Here is a 20,410-nt window from a genome sequence, read left to right on the forward strand (position 1 = left end):
CTCCTTTCCTGGTGTTTGCTCTGGAGAAATATCCCAAACTTCAAAGGAAGTGTTATCTGTGGTGTCAGCACACAGCATCACGTGAAGCAATTCCCAAGGCTGCAAACAACCTCCCTGCCAAGCTCCAGTGGGCCCAGAAAGCCCCATGCTGGATTTTGAAGGCATGAAGGTATGAAAACAGCCCCATGACCCCATTTCCAGGGACCTCATTTGGTCCTTGATGTCTTTGCAAGAGCTGGATGCTCCTGCCTGTGCCACTGCAGAGCTGGGGCTGCAACCAGCTGGTCCTGGGGGTCGCACAGTGCAGGTCTGTCCTTTGGAAGCAGCAGGACTCATGTCCTGATCCTGGCCACGAGATCCACCCCTGCATCCATGCAGGATGTGCCCCAGCTGGGAAGAGGGGAAAGAGCTGTGACACCACCAGCACTTTGTGCTCAGCCTGAAGGTTTCACCCCCTCCCTGTGTAATCTCCAATTCTTGGAAATATTAGGCAATTGGAGAGGAATCACTTTTTTTTTTTTTTTCCTTATAACCAAGGAGAGTCCCCTAATTCCTTGCTGCTAAATACCCTAAAACAACATAAATAATGGTGTCTGTGTTTCCCTCCCTGCAGCCCCAGGGAACAGCACAGCAACACCTGGGACTAGCCCTGGCCAAGGCCACCCCCTGCCCCAGGGAGAAAGGTGGGCTCAGACCCCACGAGATGGGCTGAAACATCAACTTCCAGCTCCTCACCTTCCCTCTTCAGGGAGGAGAGAAGGTGCCTCTAAAATATCCAACTCCAGTTTTATGGCAGCCAGAACCAGTTGTGTGAAGGCAGAGACATTTAATCCGTGCTGGCTGCTGTGGGAAGAGCTACTAAAACCAGGGATGTGTCTTGCATAGCCCCCCCAAAAAAACCATGTGCTGGAAATGGCAGATCAAGGGGGAAGGAGCGTGTGAAGCCAGTCCCAGCACAGCACCAAATCTCTGTGCTCACGGGGTGCTGTGGGCATGGGATGGGAAGCAGCTCCACCACTGTGGTTTACAGTGACAGACATTTTAGGAGGCTGATATTGACTGGGGAGGGGAATGGTACAACTGGGGTCTCTTCTGGCCTTGCAGAAGGGACTGGGAAAGGCACACATGGTCCCCAGAACAAGACAGCACAAATACAGCCCTGGCTGTGCTCTCATTAGGAATAATTCTTCCCGTATGAGCACGTGCTTCTTCAGTAAATACTGATTTCACTTATCAACAAATCCAAGTTTATTGACATCAGAGACTTTGAGCCAGGACTGGCAACTCTGACATAAATTGTCTGAATAATGCAATGTATCCTCTCCTCGATGGTTGCCATGGGTACTGGGCCAGTTTAGCCTCCCTCTATAAACATTAGCTGTGAAGGGAATGTGGAAACTTATCTAAAAATAAAATACTATGCCCAAATCTTTGAGAGGAAGGTAGTTGAGATGGCAATAAAAAAATAAATCTATGTGTAATGGTTCTGAAGTGATGAAACACAAACACAGCATTTGTGAGCCCTTCCAGAGGAAATGGAGGCCGGACTGAAAAGAGACCAACACTTTTAATTCTGCTGAGCAATGCCTGGAGGGTGAGTTAATTACAATGTGTAAAAGCAAAAGGAAATGGAACTGTTTCACAGAGGTGACACTGAGAAGAGGGAGAACCCTTTGTGGAGGGGACAGTGTGATGCTGAGATGTGGTGCCACATTCCAGTGCCCGCGCAGAGCCGGCAGCAGCACAGCTCCCTTCTCCAGCACCTGGTCATTTACAGTTTATTTCTCAAACTGTTCTGGGAATCTGTGAAAACAGAGCCTGGGGCTGGAGCATCACCTCTGGAATCTTTCTGTTGAAGGCAGGATTCAGCACTAGACAATTTTGGGACAGGCTGGCGGCAGGGGCGGAGGGGCACATCCGTACCTGGCTGCTGCACGGTGTGGAAGGCAGAAACAAACCCTGCCCTCTCCTCCCTCCCTCCCACTGCCCCTGCAAGACCGTGGAAAACAGCTGGAAGGCACTGGGTGGTGGGAAAGGCAGCAGGACCCTCACGTGGACCCAGGGACAAGGAGGGGCTGGGGCATCAACGTGGCCAGGGGTGGGATATCTGTGAAGTGCAGACAGGGATTGACTCTTCCCCTGAGTCTTCTCCATGCTGGGGCTTCCCCACAGGACAGCTGCCATCCCTCCATGCCACTGGGGTGTGCTTTAGGTCATACATTCTCACTCCTGTGCTTTTCAGTCACTTTTCTCAGAGCCTTTGCAATAGTGTGGAGATGCTGCAGGGCTCTGCATGGGTGGGAAATGCAGCTCTGGATGGGGAGGTTCCTTTCCCAAAAAAGAAGGGGCTGGTTTTTGGGTTTGCAGCAGGTTTTGCTGTTGTTGAGCTCACAACATCTTCCCCATCTGTGTTTGAATCCTCAGGGGCTCCTGAGCTCTCTCCATTGCTGGACCTGAGCTTTGTCTGCTTCTCGTGGCTCTGAGGCTGCACCTTCAGATGATCTTCAGGATCAGCTGGAGCTGGTGCTTCCATACTCAGAGCCCACTTATGAAAGGCCCCCGGTGTTTCCACCATTACTCTGCTTTCCCTCCAGTCCAAAGGGAATTCCTTTTTGCCTGCAGATCTCCAGTAATCGGTGTGGGAGAAGAGGTGGGCAGGTCCCACACTGTGGAACTCCCGGGAGAGCATTGGGAGCTGCAGTGACCTGGACAGAGCCCTGGGGACAGGGACCTCCATCTCCCACGGGCTGTGGCAAGGAGCTGCCACCACGCTCAGGCTGTTCCTCTGGTCACTTCCAGTGCTGCAGGGAGCTCCGTCGGCTCATTAAGGATTGCTGGGTTAATTAGTAGGATACATCTCAGTAGGAAAATGGGCAAATCGGACAGCGTGGGGACCGGAGAGGCACGAGGTACCCCAGAGAGCGCCCTGCAAAAGGCAAAGGGACAAGAGTCCATTGGGGACCTCACTGGTGCCACAGCAGCTCTGTCACAGCAGCACAGTGCTGCCAAAACCTCAGCAGTGCCGTGGGATTGTCCCAGCTCTCCAAAAACAAGCATGCAAATGCACTGGGGGTTCCAAGATGGCAACGAACCCCCAGGAAAGGAGCCTGGCCAGGAGCTTGCGTTGTTGGAGAAGCTTTTGGTCCCCCAAACAAGCCTGGGCTGAGGTTTTAGGGCGAGCCCACTGGCAGAAATGTTCCTGGCTCAGGCAAGGAGCAGCTGGAGCAGGGAGGCCTGATTTCCCTGAGGGATGAGCAGGCATACATGCCCTCTCACACCATCCCTGCCACTCTCTGGAGCACCTGCCATGGCCAATAGCTGTATTTTTCTGCCTGATTCAGATTAAGCCTGGAGCCTCGAAGCTTCCCAGCAATTTTCCCTCGCACTGATTCTCAAGTGTATAATCAAAACAATTTGGGGGCTGCTGGTTGGGTGCCAAGAGGCGGACACAACTGCTGCTGTGAAAAGCCTCTCTGCCTGGGATTTTGCAGAGGCTTGAAGCTCAAATGCTTTGAGAAGTGTGGGAAGGGCTCTGGAGGAGCCAAGGGAAGGCAGGGGTGCTTGTTGGTGGGGAGCCCAGCAAAGCAGCCCCTGAAATGCTCCCATCAGCAAACGTACCTGGGGCTATTTGCTCTTCACTCCCTTCTGCTTCCTCCGATAGATCTCCTCTGTGAAAGGCCTGTAGTTGGGAGGATGGGAATTTGGGGAGAGAGGGGGCAGAGACAAAAGAGAGGGGCAAAAGAAAGGAGGAAGAATTAAAATCAAGGCTACTGAGTGCTCACCTTTGGGCCTACAAAATTTGTCCTTCACAGGTCGGCACAGCCTGACTATTCCTGTGCTGTGGCAATTCTGTTTTCAGCCTCTCTGGATTGTGGAGCACAGGATCATCCCTGTGCTGAGCAGGACAAGGCTCAGCACACACCCAGACTCCCCCTCATGCAGACCACGGCTCTCTGCATCTCCTCCTCCCTTGCAAATACAAAAGACCTTTCACTGCTGAAGTACAACTGCTATTTCTGGGAGTTATTTTGTGCTGCTCCATCCTGTGCTGCTGGCTGGGCCATTGTGGTGCAAAACAGCAGAGAAGCCCATCCAAGGAACTACAAAATGCAAGTGCTTCTTGTAGGGGGCTCTTCTGGAGACACAATGAGTCCTCTCACTGCCCTCCTTATTGTTCTTCTATAGACAGAATCTGGCACCCAAAAGGAAAAAAAAGCCCAATTTTGATAAAAATAAAAAAAACGCACAAATGTTCCTAGAAGTCAGCAAATAGCTTCAGAGTGGAATCTGCCCATTATCAAAACAATTGAAAAAAAAATCCTCTGTTTTCATTCTTCCCCGCTGAATTAATTGGAAAAAAAAACCCATCTTTACTTGTGCAGTTCTCTGAAACCTCGAGAGTTAAAGCTGGTAGAAATAATTAGAAGCTCTCCAGTTCTGCACAGCTACTCACCCCTCGTACAGCACAGCGATTGTGTAGGAAATTGCCACTACAGCTGTCAGCAAAAGGCCAGCTGGGCTGGCGTGCCTGTTTTGAAAGAGAAGGAAAAGATCAGGTAAGTACATGGGCTTATGCAAGACCTGGTTGAGAAAGTGAAATGAGACACTGGGCTGCAGAGAGCTCTCACTCGCTCATTAAACAGAAGCAAACAAAAGGGTTGGGGTTTTTTTTTTGTGCTTAATGTTAACTGTCTTAGACAGATGTTACTTGGCAAAGGCTCTTCCCCAGCCTACTTCAGCGACTTCTTTTAAGTCTGATCCCTGCACGGCTCTGCTATGAGAGCTCCTGCTTTGATGCTAAATCCTGAGATGATGGGGATGTTTAAGGGCTGAGCAGCTGCTGACACACGGCTGCAGCTCCCAGCCCGTGCTCTGAGGGAAATGCCTGATGCCCCAAAAAGGTGTGCCACCCAGGGTACAGGGGACACCAGGCAGCTAGAGCAGTGTATGGCATCGTACACATCCAAGTGGTGGCTCAGCCAGTGCAGGGATGGGCATGGAAAGGGATGGGAAGGTCCATTCTGCCCTGGGAAGGGTGCTGGGGTGGGTGCTGCACTGGGGCTGGGTGCTTGGTTGACTTTTAAACCCGTTTCAAGGTGTTTCAGGAATGTGTCCTCCAGCCAGATGTCACCAGGCACAGCACGGGGCACCGATGCCACCACTGCTCCTCACTGGCTGCCTATGGGGAGAGATGACCAAGAACTGAGGGTACAATGGAGATGGCTGCTCCTTTTAGCAGAGGCCACAGCTTTGGGACCAAAAATCCTCGTCACCTCCTGCTCCGGAGAGAGATGTCATAGAATTGTAGAATCACAGAATGGTTTTGAATGGAAAGGATCTCAAACCTCATCTCATCCCACCCCTGCCATGGGCAAGGACACCTTCCACAATCCCAGCCTGCTCCAAACCCTGTCCAGCCTGGCCTTGCACATTTCCCCACTAAGGACCAGCTAAATACTTTATTTGCTGACAGCCAGCTCTCATCCCTCTCAGAGCTGCCACCAGCAGTTAAAGGCAATCACCAGTGTCCTAATTAAGGGGGACAATTAAGATAAGTTTTAAAGTTTTTTTCAAGCCAAACCATTCTGTGATTTTATGAGGATAAACATCCCACAAGCCTGGTGCAAGGTGACTTGTGCTGCTGGGAAAACACACCTGCAGAGAGAGACTGAACTACCTAAACCTCATACTGGAGCCACTTTCAGGTACCACCCAGCCTCAGCAGTCCCTGGAGAGGCACCCACAAATCTCCACTTTTTCACCATTTTCGTTCTGCAATAACTTTTTCCCTCATTAGAAAGCTTCAGGCAACTTCCTTCTCTCCCAAGCCCCTGCTATTACATGCTTAGTCATGTCTCCTTCTTGATTCCTATCAGAGAGAACAAATTTACATGATTGTTTGTTGACAGCAAGACCTCTAATTGCATCATTTGGCTGCAGCTCCAGCTCTGATTTACACAGCCTGTTGCTGTGAGTTAGAACTCTTCCCTAGCAGAGGCACACAAAGCTGTCCCCACACAGTGAATGCTCCACTTGTCTGGCAGGAGAAATGAGGCTGCTCAGCACAGGTGATGAGCAGCATTTGGGTGAACTGTTCCTGTCCTCTTACGAGTTTGACCTACATATTGGGCCTCATCTGATTGCAGCAGCGATGACAAATCGGTCAGGAAGGTTTTGTTTTCATGCTAGGACTTTTTTTTTTTTTTTTGGGTAGGAAGTCTGTCTGTCCCCAGCCTTGCTGCAGCTCCCCATGGCTGTGGGTTGTCACTTGATGCTTTTAAGGCTGGACTGGAGTCAGAGGACAGGCTGGTTGGTGTGATGTTTTCATCCCTTATGGATGAGAAAGGATCAATCCTTTGGGTTCTGACACCACGGTAAGAAGTGTGATGCATCACCAAGAGAGGACAAATGTGCTCTGTGTTTTAGGTCTGGCCAGAATCAGACAGCTGGAGGATTCCTCCAGCATCCCTCCTGCTGCCACCGAGATGGGACATCAGCTCTGGCCTCTGAGGGCAGACACCTGACATCTTCTGAAAGCCCTGGAACCTTAGGAGAAAGTGTGGACCTCCCAAAAAAATCAGCCAATGGAGAGTGTCCAGAGAAGGGAAGAGAGCTGGGGATGGGTCTGGAGCACCAGCAGCACCTGAGGCTGGGGGGGGGGCTCAGCCTGGAGAAAAGGAGGCTCGGGGGGAACCTTTTCACTCTCTCCAACTCCCTGACAGAAGGGTGAAGCCAGGGATACAAGCAACAGAAAAAGAGGAAATGGCCTCGAGGTTCCCCACAGGAGGTTTAGGTTGGATAATGGGAAAATTTCTTCCCTGGAAGTGCTGTCAAGCCTTGGGACAGCTACCCAGGGCAGTGGTGGAGTCACCATCCCTGGAGGGATCTAAAAGCCATGCAAATGTGGCATCTGGGGACACGTTTTAGTGCTGATCATGGCAGAGCTGGGTTAATGCTTGGACTCGATGATCTTATAATTCTTTTCCAACCTAAATGATTCTGTGACTGTATGAACTGAGGTCCCAGGGAAGAGAAACAGCCAAAACCACCGTGAGAAGGGCTGTGCTGAGCTTCCCCCAGGCAGGTGGGTGGTGTCTTGGTGCCACTCTGCACAGCTCCAGCAATTTGTTCACAGCAATTATTTGTCACGCCTCGCTGGCCTTAATGGTGGCAGCCTTTTAACGAGAAGAAGGAGGCAATCACTGCTGTCCTGAGCTGCCTGGAGCTGCTCTTGCCCAGAATTGTGGTGGAAGAGCACAATGAGAGGGGTGAAGAAGGGACTCTGCGGCAGAAACAGCTCAGGAGGTTTCAGTGGATTCTGCAAAGGTTTTAGAAAGTAGTTTGATGCTGATTTTAAAACAAATAAAGATCTCCCTATAATTCCTCCTGGCCAAATCCCTACTTCTGTGCTGCTGTGGGGGTCATAGTGTGGTGTGGGGGAACTCATCCTGCCCCAGCTCTGCCCCACTTCCCACAGCAACATAAACATTTCCATGGTGCTGCTGCAGACCCTGTGGCCAGCACTGCCTCCCTTTGGCATTTAAATCCTGCACCATTTCCCAGGATTTAAACCCCATCCAGTGCCGTGGTTCTGCCAGGAAGGGAAACAGCCTCATGCAGCCAACCCTGACAGCACCGGGGGGGATTTCAAGTGCAGAACTAACAGCAACAAGGCTCAGTGGAGACAGGAAAGAAACCATCAGCTTTACTTATTACCAGGGGCTGCACACATGGCTGAAAAAATGACCAGAATGTGGCAAAGCACTTCATTTTTTCCACCCAAGCAGAGGAGAGCTGGTCACAGTCAGCAGCACCAGTGCAAAATACCCAGTGATAACAGCCTGCACCACTCCATGGGCTCCTGAAGTAACACAGACAGTTTTTGTTTTTTTTTTTTTTTCCTCCTGGGCAAATAAATAAAATGTGATATTAAATGAAAACCACATCAAACTTGTTACACTGAATAGAGTATATTGCTCATTTGCTGCTAAATTACAGCCTATTCATTTCCTCCTAAGCAGGCTATTAAGCTGTGTTGTATCACACAAGGAGTGTTTCGGAAGTGTTTTCACCCTGGGCTGGGGGAAAGGGTGGCTTGGCTTGTTTTGCTTTTTTCAGAGTAATTGCAGGGTCACACTGCTCCCCAGTACCAGTGCCCTGCCCCTGCCGAGTGACACCCTGCATGAATTTGGCCCTGACTGTTGATTTTTCCACGTGCAGAGCCTGCCAAGGACCTCGTTCAGCTGCAGAGCATTTGCTGATGCCTCCTCTCCCCCAGCACTTGGCCGCTATTTATTTTTCTACAACAAATGCTGCGAGTGCTTCGAGACAGCACAAGATTTTCCACGCACAAAAATAGCCAGGGAGCCAGAAGTCAGGGCAGGCTGCACTTTCTCTGCCATCACAGAGTGCCTTTTTGGCCCCAAATGCACCCTGGCACCTCATGCCCTGCCAAGAGACCCCCACACTGACCCTACAACCAGAGGTGTTTGTAGGGGCACGTACTCACATGAGGGACCAGCCCAGGTAGATGGCTGTGCTGCCCCAGTACATGGGATTATCCAGGATGCTGAAGGGGAAGCTGGTCACTTTTTCCTCCATCAGGATGCCAAAGTAATCACCTAAGAGCAAGCAGAGAGCTTCTGGTTAGGCTCCATGAAATTGGGAGTCATGGGGGGGGCTTTGGCACACTGACACCCTCCCTGTGCCACAGGGCATCCCTGGCAGGGATTCACAGCAAAGGGTTTCAGCACTGACTTCCAGGCTGAGGAAACAGCAACAAATAAGTTGTTTGTTTACTCTGTGTCTATCAGCTTTTCCAGGAATGGCTCTTTGCCCACGAGGAAGGCTCCTGCATTGCAATGAGGTTGTGGCAGCCACGTCCCTCATCAGGACACAGCTCTCCAGGTCCCAGCTGGTTAATTCTGGTTTTGTCATTTGTAAAATTTCCTGTCAAATGCCACTCCGCAAGGGAGAAAGTGCATGGGATTAAATCCATTTAATGTGAAAATAAACCCAGTGCTGTGTAATGCTGTTTGGAGCTGTTTTCATCATGACCACCACAACCAAATGCCCTCATCCATAATGTCACCCTTATCTCACAGCTCAGAGAATTTCTCAGAATTTCAGAAAATAGCACCTCTGCCTACAAAACACTCAGTTATTGGCACAGTGATGATGATGATAATGGGTGATTGTCATCTGTAATGAGGAAAGCTTTCAGAACTGTCAGCATCCAACCAGCTTCCCATCTACCTTGGAGCAATCCTTCCACCCTCCTGAAAGGAGCTTGGGAAAGAAATGACAAGGAGATGTGCAGCTCGTGAGCAACATTTCAGAGGGGTAAAGGGCCAGGATGCAGATCTCTGGTTCTGTTGGTCTTACAAGTGAGACCACGAAGCACCACATCTACATGACTTTGAAATCCCTCCACTGCCCTGGGCAGCCTGTGCCAGGGCTTGACAACCCCTTTGGTGAAGAATTTTTTCTGACATCAAATGTAAACATCCCCTGGTACAACTTGAGGTCATTTCCTCTTGCCCTGTCCCTCGTTCTCTGGGAGCAGACCCTGACTCCTCTCTGGCTGCACCCTCCTGTCAGGGAGTTGTGGAGAGCCAAAAGGTTCCCCCTGAACCTCCTTTTCTCCAGGCTGAGCCCACCCCCCAGCTCTTTCAGCTATTCCTGGTGCTCCAGCCCCTTGCCCAGCTCTGTTCCCTTCTGCCCACTGCACCATCCATGCTCCAAGTCCACTGATCCATGAGGAGCAGCCAGTCCCTCAGCCCAGGGCACTGCCACCACCCTGGGCTGAGCTCCCACCTTTGCTGCCAGCCCCTTCCCTGACCTTGGGCCAGTCTCCTCTGTCCCTCCAAGTGCTATTGTGCACTGATCATAACATCAGTCTTTCTTAGAGCACAGAGGGTGGTGAGGATTAATGTATGGTGAGAAAGTGCTCACAAATCCAGATGAAAGGCATTACAGGAGTGCAAACTATTCAAGGTTATTATTATTACCTGGATCGGAGTGTTATTTCTTTGACCTCACATGGTGCTAAAACATTTATTTCTAAGGATAAACAGCCCCTGCCCAATTACACAATGCTTTTGGGTTTTAACTGCAGGCCACTAAGTGAGATAATTGCCTTGTATTCATACTATATGTTCTCACAGTTACTTGGCAATACATCTCTGAGATTGTTCTGGTAGAAAGAACACACCACCCCCTGCCACAGCCCATTTCTGTGCTTTCTTATGTGTCAAAATGCTTCATTATCCCCTGCCCGCCCTCGCCCTTGAGCTGAGCACCTCATTCCCCACATGGCACTGGCACTGAGGAGGTTCACACAAAGCCTTGGGTCCGTGGGGCTGGCAGGGGCTTATCTGTGCCCAGCACTGCTGGGACTGTGCAACCCTCCAGGCAGGCTCCCCACGAGCAGGAGCACACAGGCAGCTCCCCAGGAGCTTTTCCAATGTAATCTCTGCCTCTAAACCTGCACAGGTCAATGAACATGACCACCAGAGAGGTGGTTTCTATGTGTTTATGTTCAGAGAGGTGCTCAGGGACAAGTCTGTGTGTTGTGCTGCACAGCATCACCCTGGGCATCTCCTGTGCCTTTGCTGAGCCCTCAAATCAGGAATCAGCTCATTGCCAAGCTGAGGCACTTTGGCACCTAATTGGAGCTATTTTTTGCTGGAGGTTTGTGCAGCCATCTCACTGCTCAGGGTGGGATCACAGCAGCAAAAAGCCATTCAGGGCACTCTGTAAGGTCCCCCAGAATGCCTGGAGCCTGACCTGGGCTGGAGCACCACCTCTGCTTCACCCCGGAGAGTTGTCGGCTTCTCCAGGCCTGGCCACAGACTTTGGTCAAGTCAGATTGACTTGAAATCTTGGTCAGTGCTGGAAGAAATGTCACTGGGGTATGAGGCAGATGGGCTCAGACAGGCAAAGCAGCCTCTCCATGCCCTCAGCCTTGAGATAAGCCCAGCCCTCATCACTGTGTTTTTTGGGAAATGGCAAAAAAAGGAGGGTGTCGAAGTGATGCCTGAATCCCAGTGAGGGCACAGCACAGAGACAGGGCACCAGGGATGGCTCTGCCAGGGAGAGGGGCCACATCCAGCTGCTGCAAACAGCATCTGGAGCTGGAGCTGCCGTGCTGGAGATAGGGTGGCACAGCCAGACTGCTGGGGAAGGGTGACTCACACAGCTCCCACTGCACCATTTAGCCCACACTAGAGAGACAAAGTGTTCTGCAGCTGCTCCGAAGCCTAAATGTGCTGCAAGGAAGGAATTCAACAGGAAGCCCTGTGCCCTGCCTGGTTCAGCTGTCACTGCTGTAGAAAAACCCACGAAGGGTCAAATCCAGCTCCAGTAATTTTTGAAGTGCCTGTTGTCAGAGGCTCTCTCAAAACTTCTCTTGAGCTCAGATGTCGACAGTGAGAAGAAGCTGAATTCCCCTCCTTGCCTAAGCAGTGTAGCCCTTTGATATCTGGCGTCCTTGTTCCTTCTGCAGCACCAGGGCAGCACTAAAATCCTGCATGGATCTTTGAAGTACCAGTCCTGAGAGAGTCCTGAGCAAGAGAGTATCCCACATGAGATCCTCAGAGACTTGCAGACCCATTGTCTTCCCCTTGGCTGAGCCACAAACCACACTGAGGGACATTCTCCATTAAGAGTTTGCTGATTTGGACTCATGGGGCTTGTGTGGAGTGGAGAAGCTCTTACCAGTCCAAGGATGGATCCTCTGTGGGGCTTCAGCTGGGCCATGCCTCAGTGCTGCAGAGGTCCTGAGCCAGCCTGGCTGCACTGGCATGTGCTCCTGGCATGTCCCCACCGTGACTCAGCTCTGCCCTGGTGCCTGTCATGCCTGGCTAGCCAAGAGAGCTGCTCCTTGCCATGTCAGTCCAGGGCAGTGGTGGCAGGGAGGATGGAGCAGAAATGCCTTACATGGACCACTAGCACCCACCTCTCCCTGCCTGGGGGGATCCAGATGTGAGGGACAGGGCCCTCTCACCTCTTACGCTGAGCCTGACTCACTTGTTTGCTTTTTCCCAGCGGTTCAAGTCCAGTGGATCCTCCTGGTTGGATGAATCAGGCTTTACGTAAACAGCTCCAGATCTGGCTGAACTTCAGGAGCACTCAAGCAGCTCTTGCTGACGGGTATTCCTGTGCCTGGCCTTTCTGGACATGCCTCCACAGGCACAACATCACTTCAGGGGCTGCCAGTGATTCTGGAGGATGCTGGTGCCCGGTAGCTGAGGGACAGGGGTGTGACAGGGGGCCAGGAGTGAGGCTGCACACCGAGGGTGAGGGCACATGTTTAGGAGTGCTGAGCTCTATTTCTGGCAGCAGGATTTCGGCCAACTCAACACATTTCTTTGCAACTCCACTTGAAACCAGGAAGGCTTATTACATCCCTCTCTTCTTCCTAGCGACGCCACAGGAGCTAATTGAATTTGGTTTGTAAAGCACTTGCAAAAGCACAGCCTAAATGAGGTGTCAAAGCTGGGGCTGTGATTATTTCAGCCAGCAGGAGCTGCCCCTTTCCTTGGATATTTATTGTTCCTGTCTCTACTTTATTTTTATGAATTCCACACATACTGGCATGTTTTCAAAGTCAACAATGCTAACAGAATTACGCTCTAAATGTGAAAGCAGGCACAGTGGAAAATGCCTTCTGCCATAAAGCGGGAGATAAAAGGATCTGTCAACGAACATCAGGTTTATTGCAGAGGGGAGAGCAAACAACATCCTGCTTCAGCACGTGTGATGAGCAGGTGGGTGCTTGGAGTAGGGCTGCTGGACAGCTCACACTCGCTGTGCCAGCACCACTTGTGAGGTCTTGAATTTGGGGTCCCTTTTCTGGAGGGAAAGAGCCCCTTTTTGGGCTGGCAGGTGAGCAGCTGCACTCCAAACCTCCAGGCTTGATGCTGGAGGTGACGGGATTTCCTGTATAAAACCACTGTGCCGTCCCCTCTGTGGTAAGAGCAGGATTGGGTCCTGCTTTGGTATCATAATGCCAAACCTAACAGCCCTGAAGGCAAGGACAAGGAAAGTCCTACAGGACTGTGCCCTAGCAAGAGATCCCTGCAAGGATCAAATGCACTTTCTGGTAAAGCTGTTGGATTTTCAGTGCTTACCTAGGAACGTCCCGGTGAATCCCAGTGCTAAGAAGCTGGAGATGACAAACAAGGTCCCTACAGCCGAGATGGCCAAGCCTGAGTAGTAGGTCCAGTGGCAGTCCCAGCCCTCCAGCTTCGGCTGGCTCTTCATGGCTTCTGTGAAGCTGTTGGGGAGACAACAAGGGCTGTTAAAAGCAGCAACCCATAAGTAACATCACTCACGTGTCCCTGGGGGATGTGGAGCTTTGGGAAGCTGCTGAGGAGGTCCCCTCTTCAGATTCCTTTTTCCACTTGGGCCTACTCAACCTCCCAATGGGAGAAGCAATCAGCTGAAGACTGCGAGGAGCCAGGGCTTGATCTGGGCAGCTATTTCTACTCACAACCCTTGCTCGCTCCTGGAAATACCAGTCCCACTGACTTGTGATACCAAATGCTTTGCCTCATTCACCAAATCCCAGTTTTCATCCTGGCTGAGAGCTCTGGGACAGACGCCCTTGCAAATGCTGGAGGCTGCGATGCCTCGGCACAGGACTCGAAGGGCTGGGAACAATTGGCTGGATTATCTCGTGCTCCCACCCCCGTTCCCCTCCATCAAAATATTTTGCAGCGTTCATGTGTTAGCCACGTGCCCAGGAGTGATTCACGGCTGGAGCCTGACAGTCGGGGGAGGATTGGAAAATCCAAGATGAGGCGTTCCCGCACAGCTCCTCCGCTCCAGGCTGGGGCAGGCGTTTCGGGTCTGACCTTCCAAATACTCATTTATGATTGCAATAATGGTGACCCCTCCCTTCAGCCCCCTGAGCTCTGCCCAGGGCAGGGATTGGCAGGCTCAGCATCGCACAGGGCCCCCACATGAACGCATGAAGACAAAAGAGACAATGCTGTGATTAAAAAAACACCATTAATAACGCGAGGGGAGATAACAGGCCCGCAGAGCTCTACACAGTGTTTCTCCACATGTTGTTGACACATGAGGTAGGAAACTTTGAGCCTTTTTTTAACGAGCACCCTGGAGGCTAAAATTCGAGTGGAATAACAGCTCTCCTGCGCCTCTGGCCACCACTGTCTTTCAGGGCCAGGAGAGTTATTCCTGCCCACAGTCCTGGGCTCCTCAGCTGCAAAGTGCTTCCATAATGCTACCTGCAGGGCTTGGGATAGCTTTTTTCCCTGGTGTCCATCTTCCCTAAGCTCTGCAAACCTCTGGATTTTCCCTGTTGCCCAGATAAAAGCCAAGAGAGACAGTGCTGCCTACATGGCTGAAGGCCAGGCAGATGGAAACACATCTTTCAAAGGCTTGATGGCAAGTTCATGCACCGAGCAAGCCCAGGATAATACTTAAACTCTGTGGTTTAGGAACCTGGATGATATCCTTTGTTCACTTTGAGCTTGCTCCCACTAGGCTTTCTATTGTTGAGGAGTTTTTAGGACCCCAGAACAAGACATTTAATCATCAGTTTGGATTGGAGCAAGGAAACAAAACATGGAATAAATGTAATATGCTCAGAAGTGAGCAAAACCACAGCATCTGGGTGATTTACGCTCTGGAAATTACAGGGAAATTCCTTTTCCCGGGATCCAAGCACAGACAGCGTGGCCCCAGGCGATGTAGGCACAGTCCCCAGGGCTGGCCCTCCTCCAGTGCCCAGCACAGCTCCCTGTGCTCACCAAGCTCACACTGCCTTAGCTTAAAATCATTTCCGATGGGAAGACGCAAATCTGGCTGCACCACGAAGCAGCAGCAGCTGCACAACCCTTTGCATCATCTCCGTGGTGTTTATTTTTAACTGGCACAAGTCTCCTCTATGAGGAAGCCAAAAAATCCATGTCCCTGCTACCAGCACTGCCTGGGTTTGGGAGGAAAGCAATCCCCCTGAAGGGATGTGCCTTTCTGCCTGAAGAATCCTGGCCTGGCTGTGCACTCAAAACACACCCTGACATCCCTGGGGATGCTCTGCAGCTCTTTCCTCACACAGAGGAGGATGTGCCTTTCACAGCATGAGGGTTTGGCTCCACATCTGGCCAGGACCTATCTGGAGGGCACCAGCACCAGGAAAGATTTTACAGCAATTTGCTGATCCTCAGGGAGGTAAATATCTGGGACAGCAATGCTGCGCTGGAACCCACTTGGATCCCAGGCATTGGCAAAGAGATAGCAAAGCAGAAAGAGGTAAAGCAAGAGCAAAGCCCTCAGAGCCTGCTTCTTGCTCTGGATGAGCTGGATTCACACTCTCTCACATCCTCGGAGATGCTGATGACCTGACTCGGTCTCGGAACGTGGAACAAAGGTGGCTTCAAGAAAACAAACTGGTTGGCTGGGAAGCAGCACTGGAAGTTTTGCAACCAGCACATGGTTTGGTTTGTTTTGGCAAAGCTGTCTCTCCTGCTCCAGATGATCCCATCCTTCCCTTCCGTGGTCGGATAGGTCTGCATTAGTTATTCTCATCAGCATGTCTTGCTCAGCTCCCTGCTGTTTGGCTTACAGCTAGGGAGGGAGGTGTTTGCACGGAGATAATGGACTGCCTTTCCCTCTAGGAATGGTTTATATCTTCCTAAACACACTCTCTATTTGCATTAAACATGATGCGCTCAGGAGTTTTCAGAATTGGTAAATAAACCTTTTAAGCATTTATGACACTGGGCCGTGACAAGCAGCGCAGAGCCATCAATTATTCCAACATCCACCAAGGTGAGGGAGCCTCCCTGGCCGTGTTTCGCCCTCCCTGGCAGGGAAGGACAAGGTTTTGGGCATTTCCCTTGCTAGGGAGCTGGTGTCCTGAAATATGACATATTTCAGTCTGTCATGAAACCAGTCCCTTCCTCCATGTGCCTCTGAGTCACGTTGGTGACAGCATTTATTTCAGGCTCGCGACAAGGCAGCGGCGCAGCTCAGCATCCAAGAGGACATCAATTAGAGCCAGGCTTTGTCCCAGTACCTGGAACTGCATTCTGTGCCGAGCGGAGCGATTGCCATGGTGAGCAGCATCCATCCCTCCTGCAGCACAGGGGAGGGTGGCGAGGCTGAGACCTACTTTGGTCACATAGGGATGCTGTCATGAGGATGGCTGTCCCCATGGCAAGGCTTGGAAGATGCCCCCAGCTTTTGCAAAGGGAAAATGGAGCAATGGGGCTTCCCCTGACATCTCCCCACACTTGCCAGATTGAAGCATGATGCCAGAGGCACACATTCTCCACCAGCTGGGGAAAGCCCAAATCCTTCAACTCTGCTCTGGTCAAACTGGCAGATTTGGCTAATTCCTGGCAGGATAGAAGCAGCCAAGGCACTAGGCATTATTCTGCTCACCCTTCCCAAAAACAGAGAGGTGCTTGCTCAGGTACTCAGAAGTCTTATCAGTACTCCATGAGAATCCAGAATGGTTTGGGTTGGAAGGGACCTTAAAGCTCATCCTGTTCCAAACCCCTGACATGGTCAGGGACAGCTTCCACTACCCCAGGTTGCTCCAAGCCCCACCCAACCTGGCCTTGGCCACTTCCAGGGATGGGAAAGCCACGGCTTCTCTGGGCAACCTGTGTTTCCTCATAAAACATTTCCTCATAAAAAATTTCTTCCTTATATCTAGTCTGAATCTCTCCTCTTTCTGTCTGCCATATAATATACCACATGAACTGGAAAACCACTCAAAGTGGCTCTGCACTATGGGGATGGACATGTCACGCCAGTGGGTTCACAGGAAGAAAGTGGGAGTGAGGGAAATGGGCAGCAGATCCTCTGGCTGGGACATGGACAGGATGTGCAGCCAGGTTTGCACATCAGGTGCTGATTTATTCAACCAGAAAACTTAACAAGTCACACTCCAAAACAAATCCCCAAAGGCCACATGGAGCAGGAAGAAAACACAGAAATACTGTACTGAAAGAGAAGCTGAGGTTTCTAGGTCTTGTTGGGGGCATCTCCCAGTGGCCCCCACCAAGTGCATTTTGTCATCCCTCTCCTCCAAAGGAGGACAAAGACCTCGTCCAGCAAACTGGGTCGCTGCAGGGAGCAGCCCAGCAGTGCTCCCTGACTGAGCCCAAAAACCAGCCTGGAAACTGGGGCTGATAAGCACAATTGGAGCAGAATTGGGCCAGGGGCCAGCAGGCAGCAAGGAAGCAGCAGTGGTACAGGCAACCAGGCTTTCGGTGACAACAGCCACCACTGCAAGGTGCCACAGTCACTGTGTGGCTGTGTGGAACATCGGTCTGTCCCCCATGCTGGAGGTTTTGTTCTTCTTGGCTAAAGGAGGCAACAGGGATAAAAACCATCCGGTGGTGCCCAGCAGCACAAGCTGCAACAAAAGATCTTGTTCATTAGAAAACAGCAACCTCAACAACACCGAAATCATCCTGCCGATACCACTGGCAATTGTCAGCCCGGCCATCATCCTCACAGCTTCTTTTGCCAATAATGACTTTGCTTTTCTGACAGCACTGGGGTGTGTGTGCTATTTAGGTCAGCTGGGGGCTGTGGCAGCTTCTCCCCCTGCCTTACATATGAGCTGTGAGGTTTCCTCATCTGGATGCCGTGGGCAGGAGGTGCTGTTGGCTCCCTGGGGCTTTTCCTGAACAGGCATCAGATATTTCTGGCACTGTGGCTCAGAGGGGGCACCAGCTCTGTCAGGCCACGCTCGATTCCCATCATCAGCCTTGGTCACTTCTGCACACAGGGCCCTGTGGTTCTGGGATCGATGCCATTTACAGCACACTCATTCATGGTGCCAGCTCACAAAATTAAACAGGACTGAGCATAAGGTGAGAGGCACTACCTGGCAATGACAAACAGCCCCTTTTCTGTGCAAAATCCCATCCCAGGGCAGATTTATTTTCTTGGAAGCATCAGCTCCAAGTGAGAAATCCACACAGGAGGCAATACCCAGAGTGTGGCATCAGTGCAGGACTTGGTGCCAGCCTGCAGCACGAGGCCACCGAGCCACTGCCAGTGGCAATGGCTGGCACAGCCTCTGTGGGACTCACTGACACTGAGACACCCCAACAGCTGCAGGCCCCCCAGTCAAGGTGTGCACGTGGGTGTTGCATTTCAGCTCAGGCCAACATCCCGAGACCTGTGAGGAGGGAGGCTCAGAACCTCCCTGTGTACCTGCCCAAGGGTGGGGATGTGCCAGGGTGTGCCAAAGGCAGTGCAGGGGGCTTTGGAGGCAGTGCCAGTGGCTAATTGTGAATAAAGTGATGCAGGGAAAGATACCATCAACATGGTGAGGGAGGAGAGAGAGATAGTGGATGGTGGACAGTTTGGAGGACAGTGAAGGTTGTCACGTCCCATGTCACACAGATAACAGCCACAAACTGCACGCAGTTCAAAAGTTCAGGAGTTGTTTTCACAGATTAAAAACCTCGGTGATGGAAGTTCCTTGCTTCTTGCAGAAAGAAACTGTTGTAATGAAAATAATCATTGCACCAAAGCAATTAAGGATGCTTGTCTTGTGCACTTGACTAAGCAGGTCCCCCCGGTCACAGGTCAGTCTGGATTGCAAGCCAAGGCTGATAATGAAGCTGAGAGCTGGGAAGCATCTAATTGCTTAATTGAGCACAAAGACATCCCTCTTCTTACATGCAAGGTATCCTTTTGGAGCCAAGCTGGCATGAGAGCATCAGGGTGCTGGGCTGAGGAAGGATCCCAGCACAGACCCTGTGTGGGATGGGTGGTGAAGCAGCCACACATCCTGGCTCCCAGGTGCTGTCAGCTAAAATGCCAACCCACTCCCAAAATTCTGTCTGCTCTGCCCTCCTCTCCTCCACCTCCAGCTTGGAGCCTTTCAAAAATTCAGCTGCAAAAAGGAAGGAGGCTTTTAAAACCAAAAGAAACATCCCCTGGGCTCCTCATCACTCCCTGGCAGCCCCCACCCACGTAACAAGTCCCCAGAGCAGGAAAAGAGGAGTTTTAAAGGCTGGATTACAGCACTGGAGGTGGAGGGACCCCTGAGGCTGCCTTTTTGCTCACTATCAGCAACCCTCACGCTCTCCACAAGCCACCCTGGCCACTGTGCCAGGCACAGCCTGTGCCAAGGGATGGTCTCCGAGGGGCTGAGGAGCAGAAAACCTGCTCAGAGAATGAAATAAAGGGGAAAGCAAAATAGCAAGAGCAGGTTGGACATGTCTCTCCCAGCATGACAGTGACTGTGTCATATGAAGCCTCTCTGGTCACTGGCACCCTGGGCTGGACCTGGCTGGTGTCATCCTGCAAAGGTAAGGGGCAAGATGAGTCCTTGCCAAGCAGCAAAAGCTCTCCAGGCTGGAGCAATAAGCCTTGGGCAGCCCTGGAGGGCTCACTGAGCTGGGAATGGAGGCAGAGAGGCTCTCAGGTGTGTTTTGGGATAACTCCAGCAGCTGTTGCTCTGATGATCACCCTGGCACCACCCAATCCCTCCCAAAGTTATGGGCTTGCCTTGCCAGAAGAGCCTCCAAAGCCTGCTAGCCATCACTCAGGCCAACTTTAGCACCGAGGAAAGAGGAGGGAATAACCCAACCACGTGGAAACATCTGAGCAAAATAAACTTTCCATTGCAATAATTTGAAAGGCTTTGGCCCATCAGGATGGGCTGCCTCACCCGTGTTCTGCTGGGGCTGAGCTGCCCCATCTCCTAGAGCCTCTCCTCCAAACCCAAGGTCCAGAGGGGGCTTTTGCAGCCCTTGGATAGACCTTGCTGCTTCCTTCAGGGCCCAACTGCTGGGCTGCACAGGCAGAGCCAAACTCAGTGAGTCCCACAGTCCCCACAGACTCATGACACAGAGCAGAGCCAGCCCTGGTGGGGCTCTGAGGGCTCTGCAGGGGCAAAGTGTGACGCAGTGCCAGGACACACGAGGCCACTTTGGCTCTCCCAGCAGTTCCCTCTCAGTGCCTTGCTGTGACCCATGAGCCTCGCTGACCCAGGAGCCAGCAGGACCACTGGAAATGAAGACTGTCCCTCCACCAGCTGTGTTTTTAATTAAAGGCAAGGACAAGGTTTTGCATTGCTTCCCAGACAACAAGTGACTATGTAATTTGTGCAAGAGACTGTCGAGACATTCTCCAGCAAAATCCAATCCTGCTGTGTCACTAAGACACCAGCAGCACACACACATGCCCTCTGCATTCGATTATAGCCTTGTTCACTGCAAGCTTTCTTTAGTTTCTGCCATCAGCAGTAGCTGGGACAAACACAGAAGGGCAAGGGCAGGTCCTGGTGTCATTTCCAGGAAAGCAGAGCTCTTAAATACATGTGCAAATTCCAACCTGAGAACTCTTCGCCTGGGAAATTACCCAGAGTACTAAACAACCCATTAGCTGTGACCCTGGTATAATT

General features: G+C 51.5%; 1 protein-coding gene across 4 annotated transcripts in view; it reads right to left on the reverse strand.

The window, feature by feature from the left end:
• Window positions 1–1,548: 1,548 nt before the first annotated feature.
• Window positions 1,549–20,410, reverse strand: part of PEMT (phosphatidylethanolamine N-methyltransferase) — a 42,471-nt gene continuing 23,609 nt past the window's right edge. For all 4 annotated transcript variants that reach the window (XM_053992280.1, XM_053992282.1, XM_053992283.1 and 1 more), the window contains exons 4-8: window positions 13,134–13,279; window positions 8,510–8,621; window positions 4,454–4,528; window positions 3,619–3,679; window positions 1,549–2,926 (exon numbers count right to left, since the gene is read on the reverse strand). In XM_053992280.1, coding sequence (XP_053848255.1) covers window positions 3,625–3,679; window positions 4,454–4,528; window positions 8,510–8,621; window positions 13,134–13,279 — 388 coding nt within the window. In that variant the 3' untranslated portion in view covers window positions 1,549–2,926; window positions 3,619–3,624. The remainder of the gene's footprint in view (window positions 2,927–3,618; window positions 3,680–4,453; window positions 4,529–8,509; window positions 8,622–13,133; window positions 13,280–20,410) is intronic.

Source organism: Vidua macroura, chromosome 16, assembly GCF_024509145.1.
Source record: "Vidua macroura isolate BioBank_ID:100142 chromosome 16, ASM2450914v1, whole genome shotgun sequence".
Taxonomy (NCBI): domain Eukaryota; kingdom Metazoa; phylum Chordata; class Aves; order Passeriformes; family Viduidae; genus Vidua; species Vidua macroura.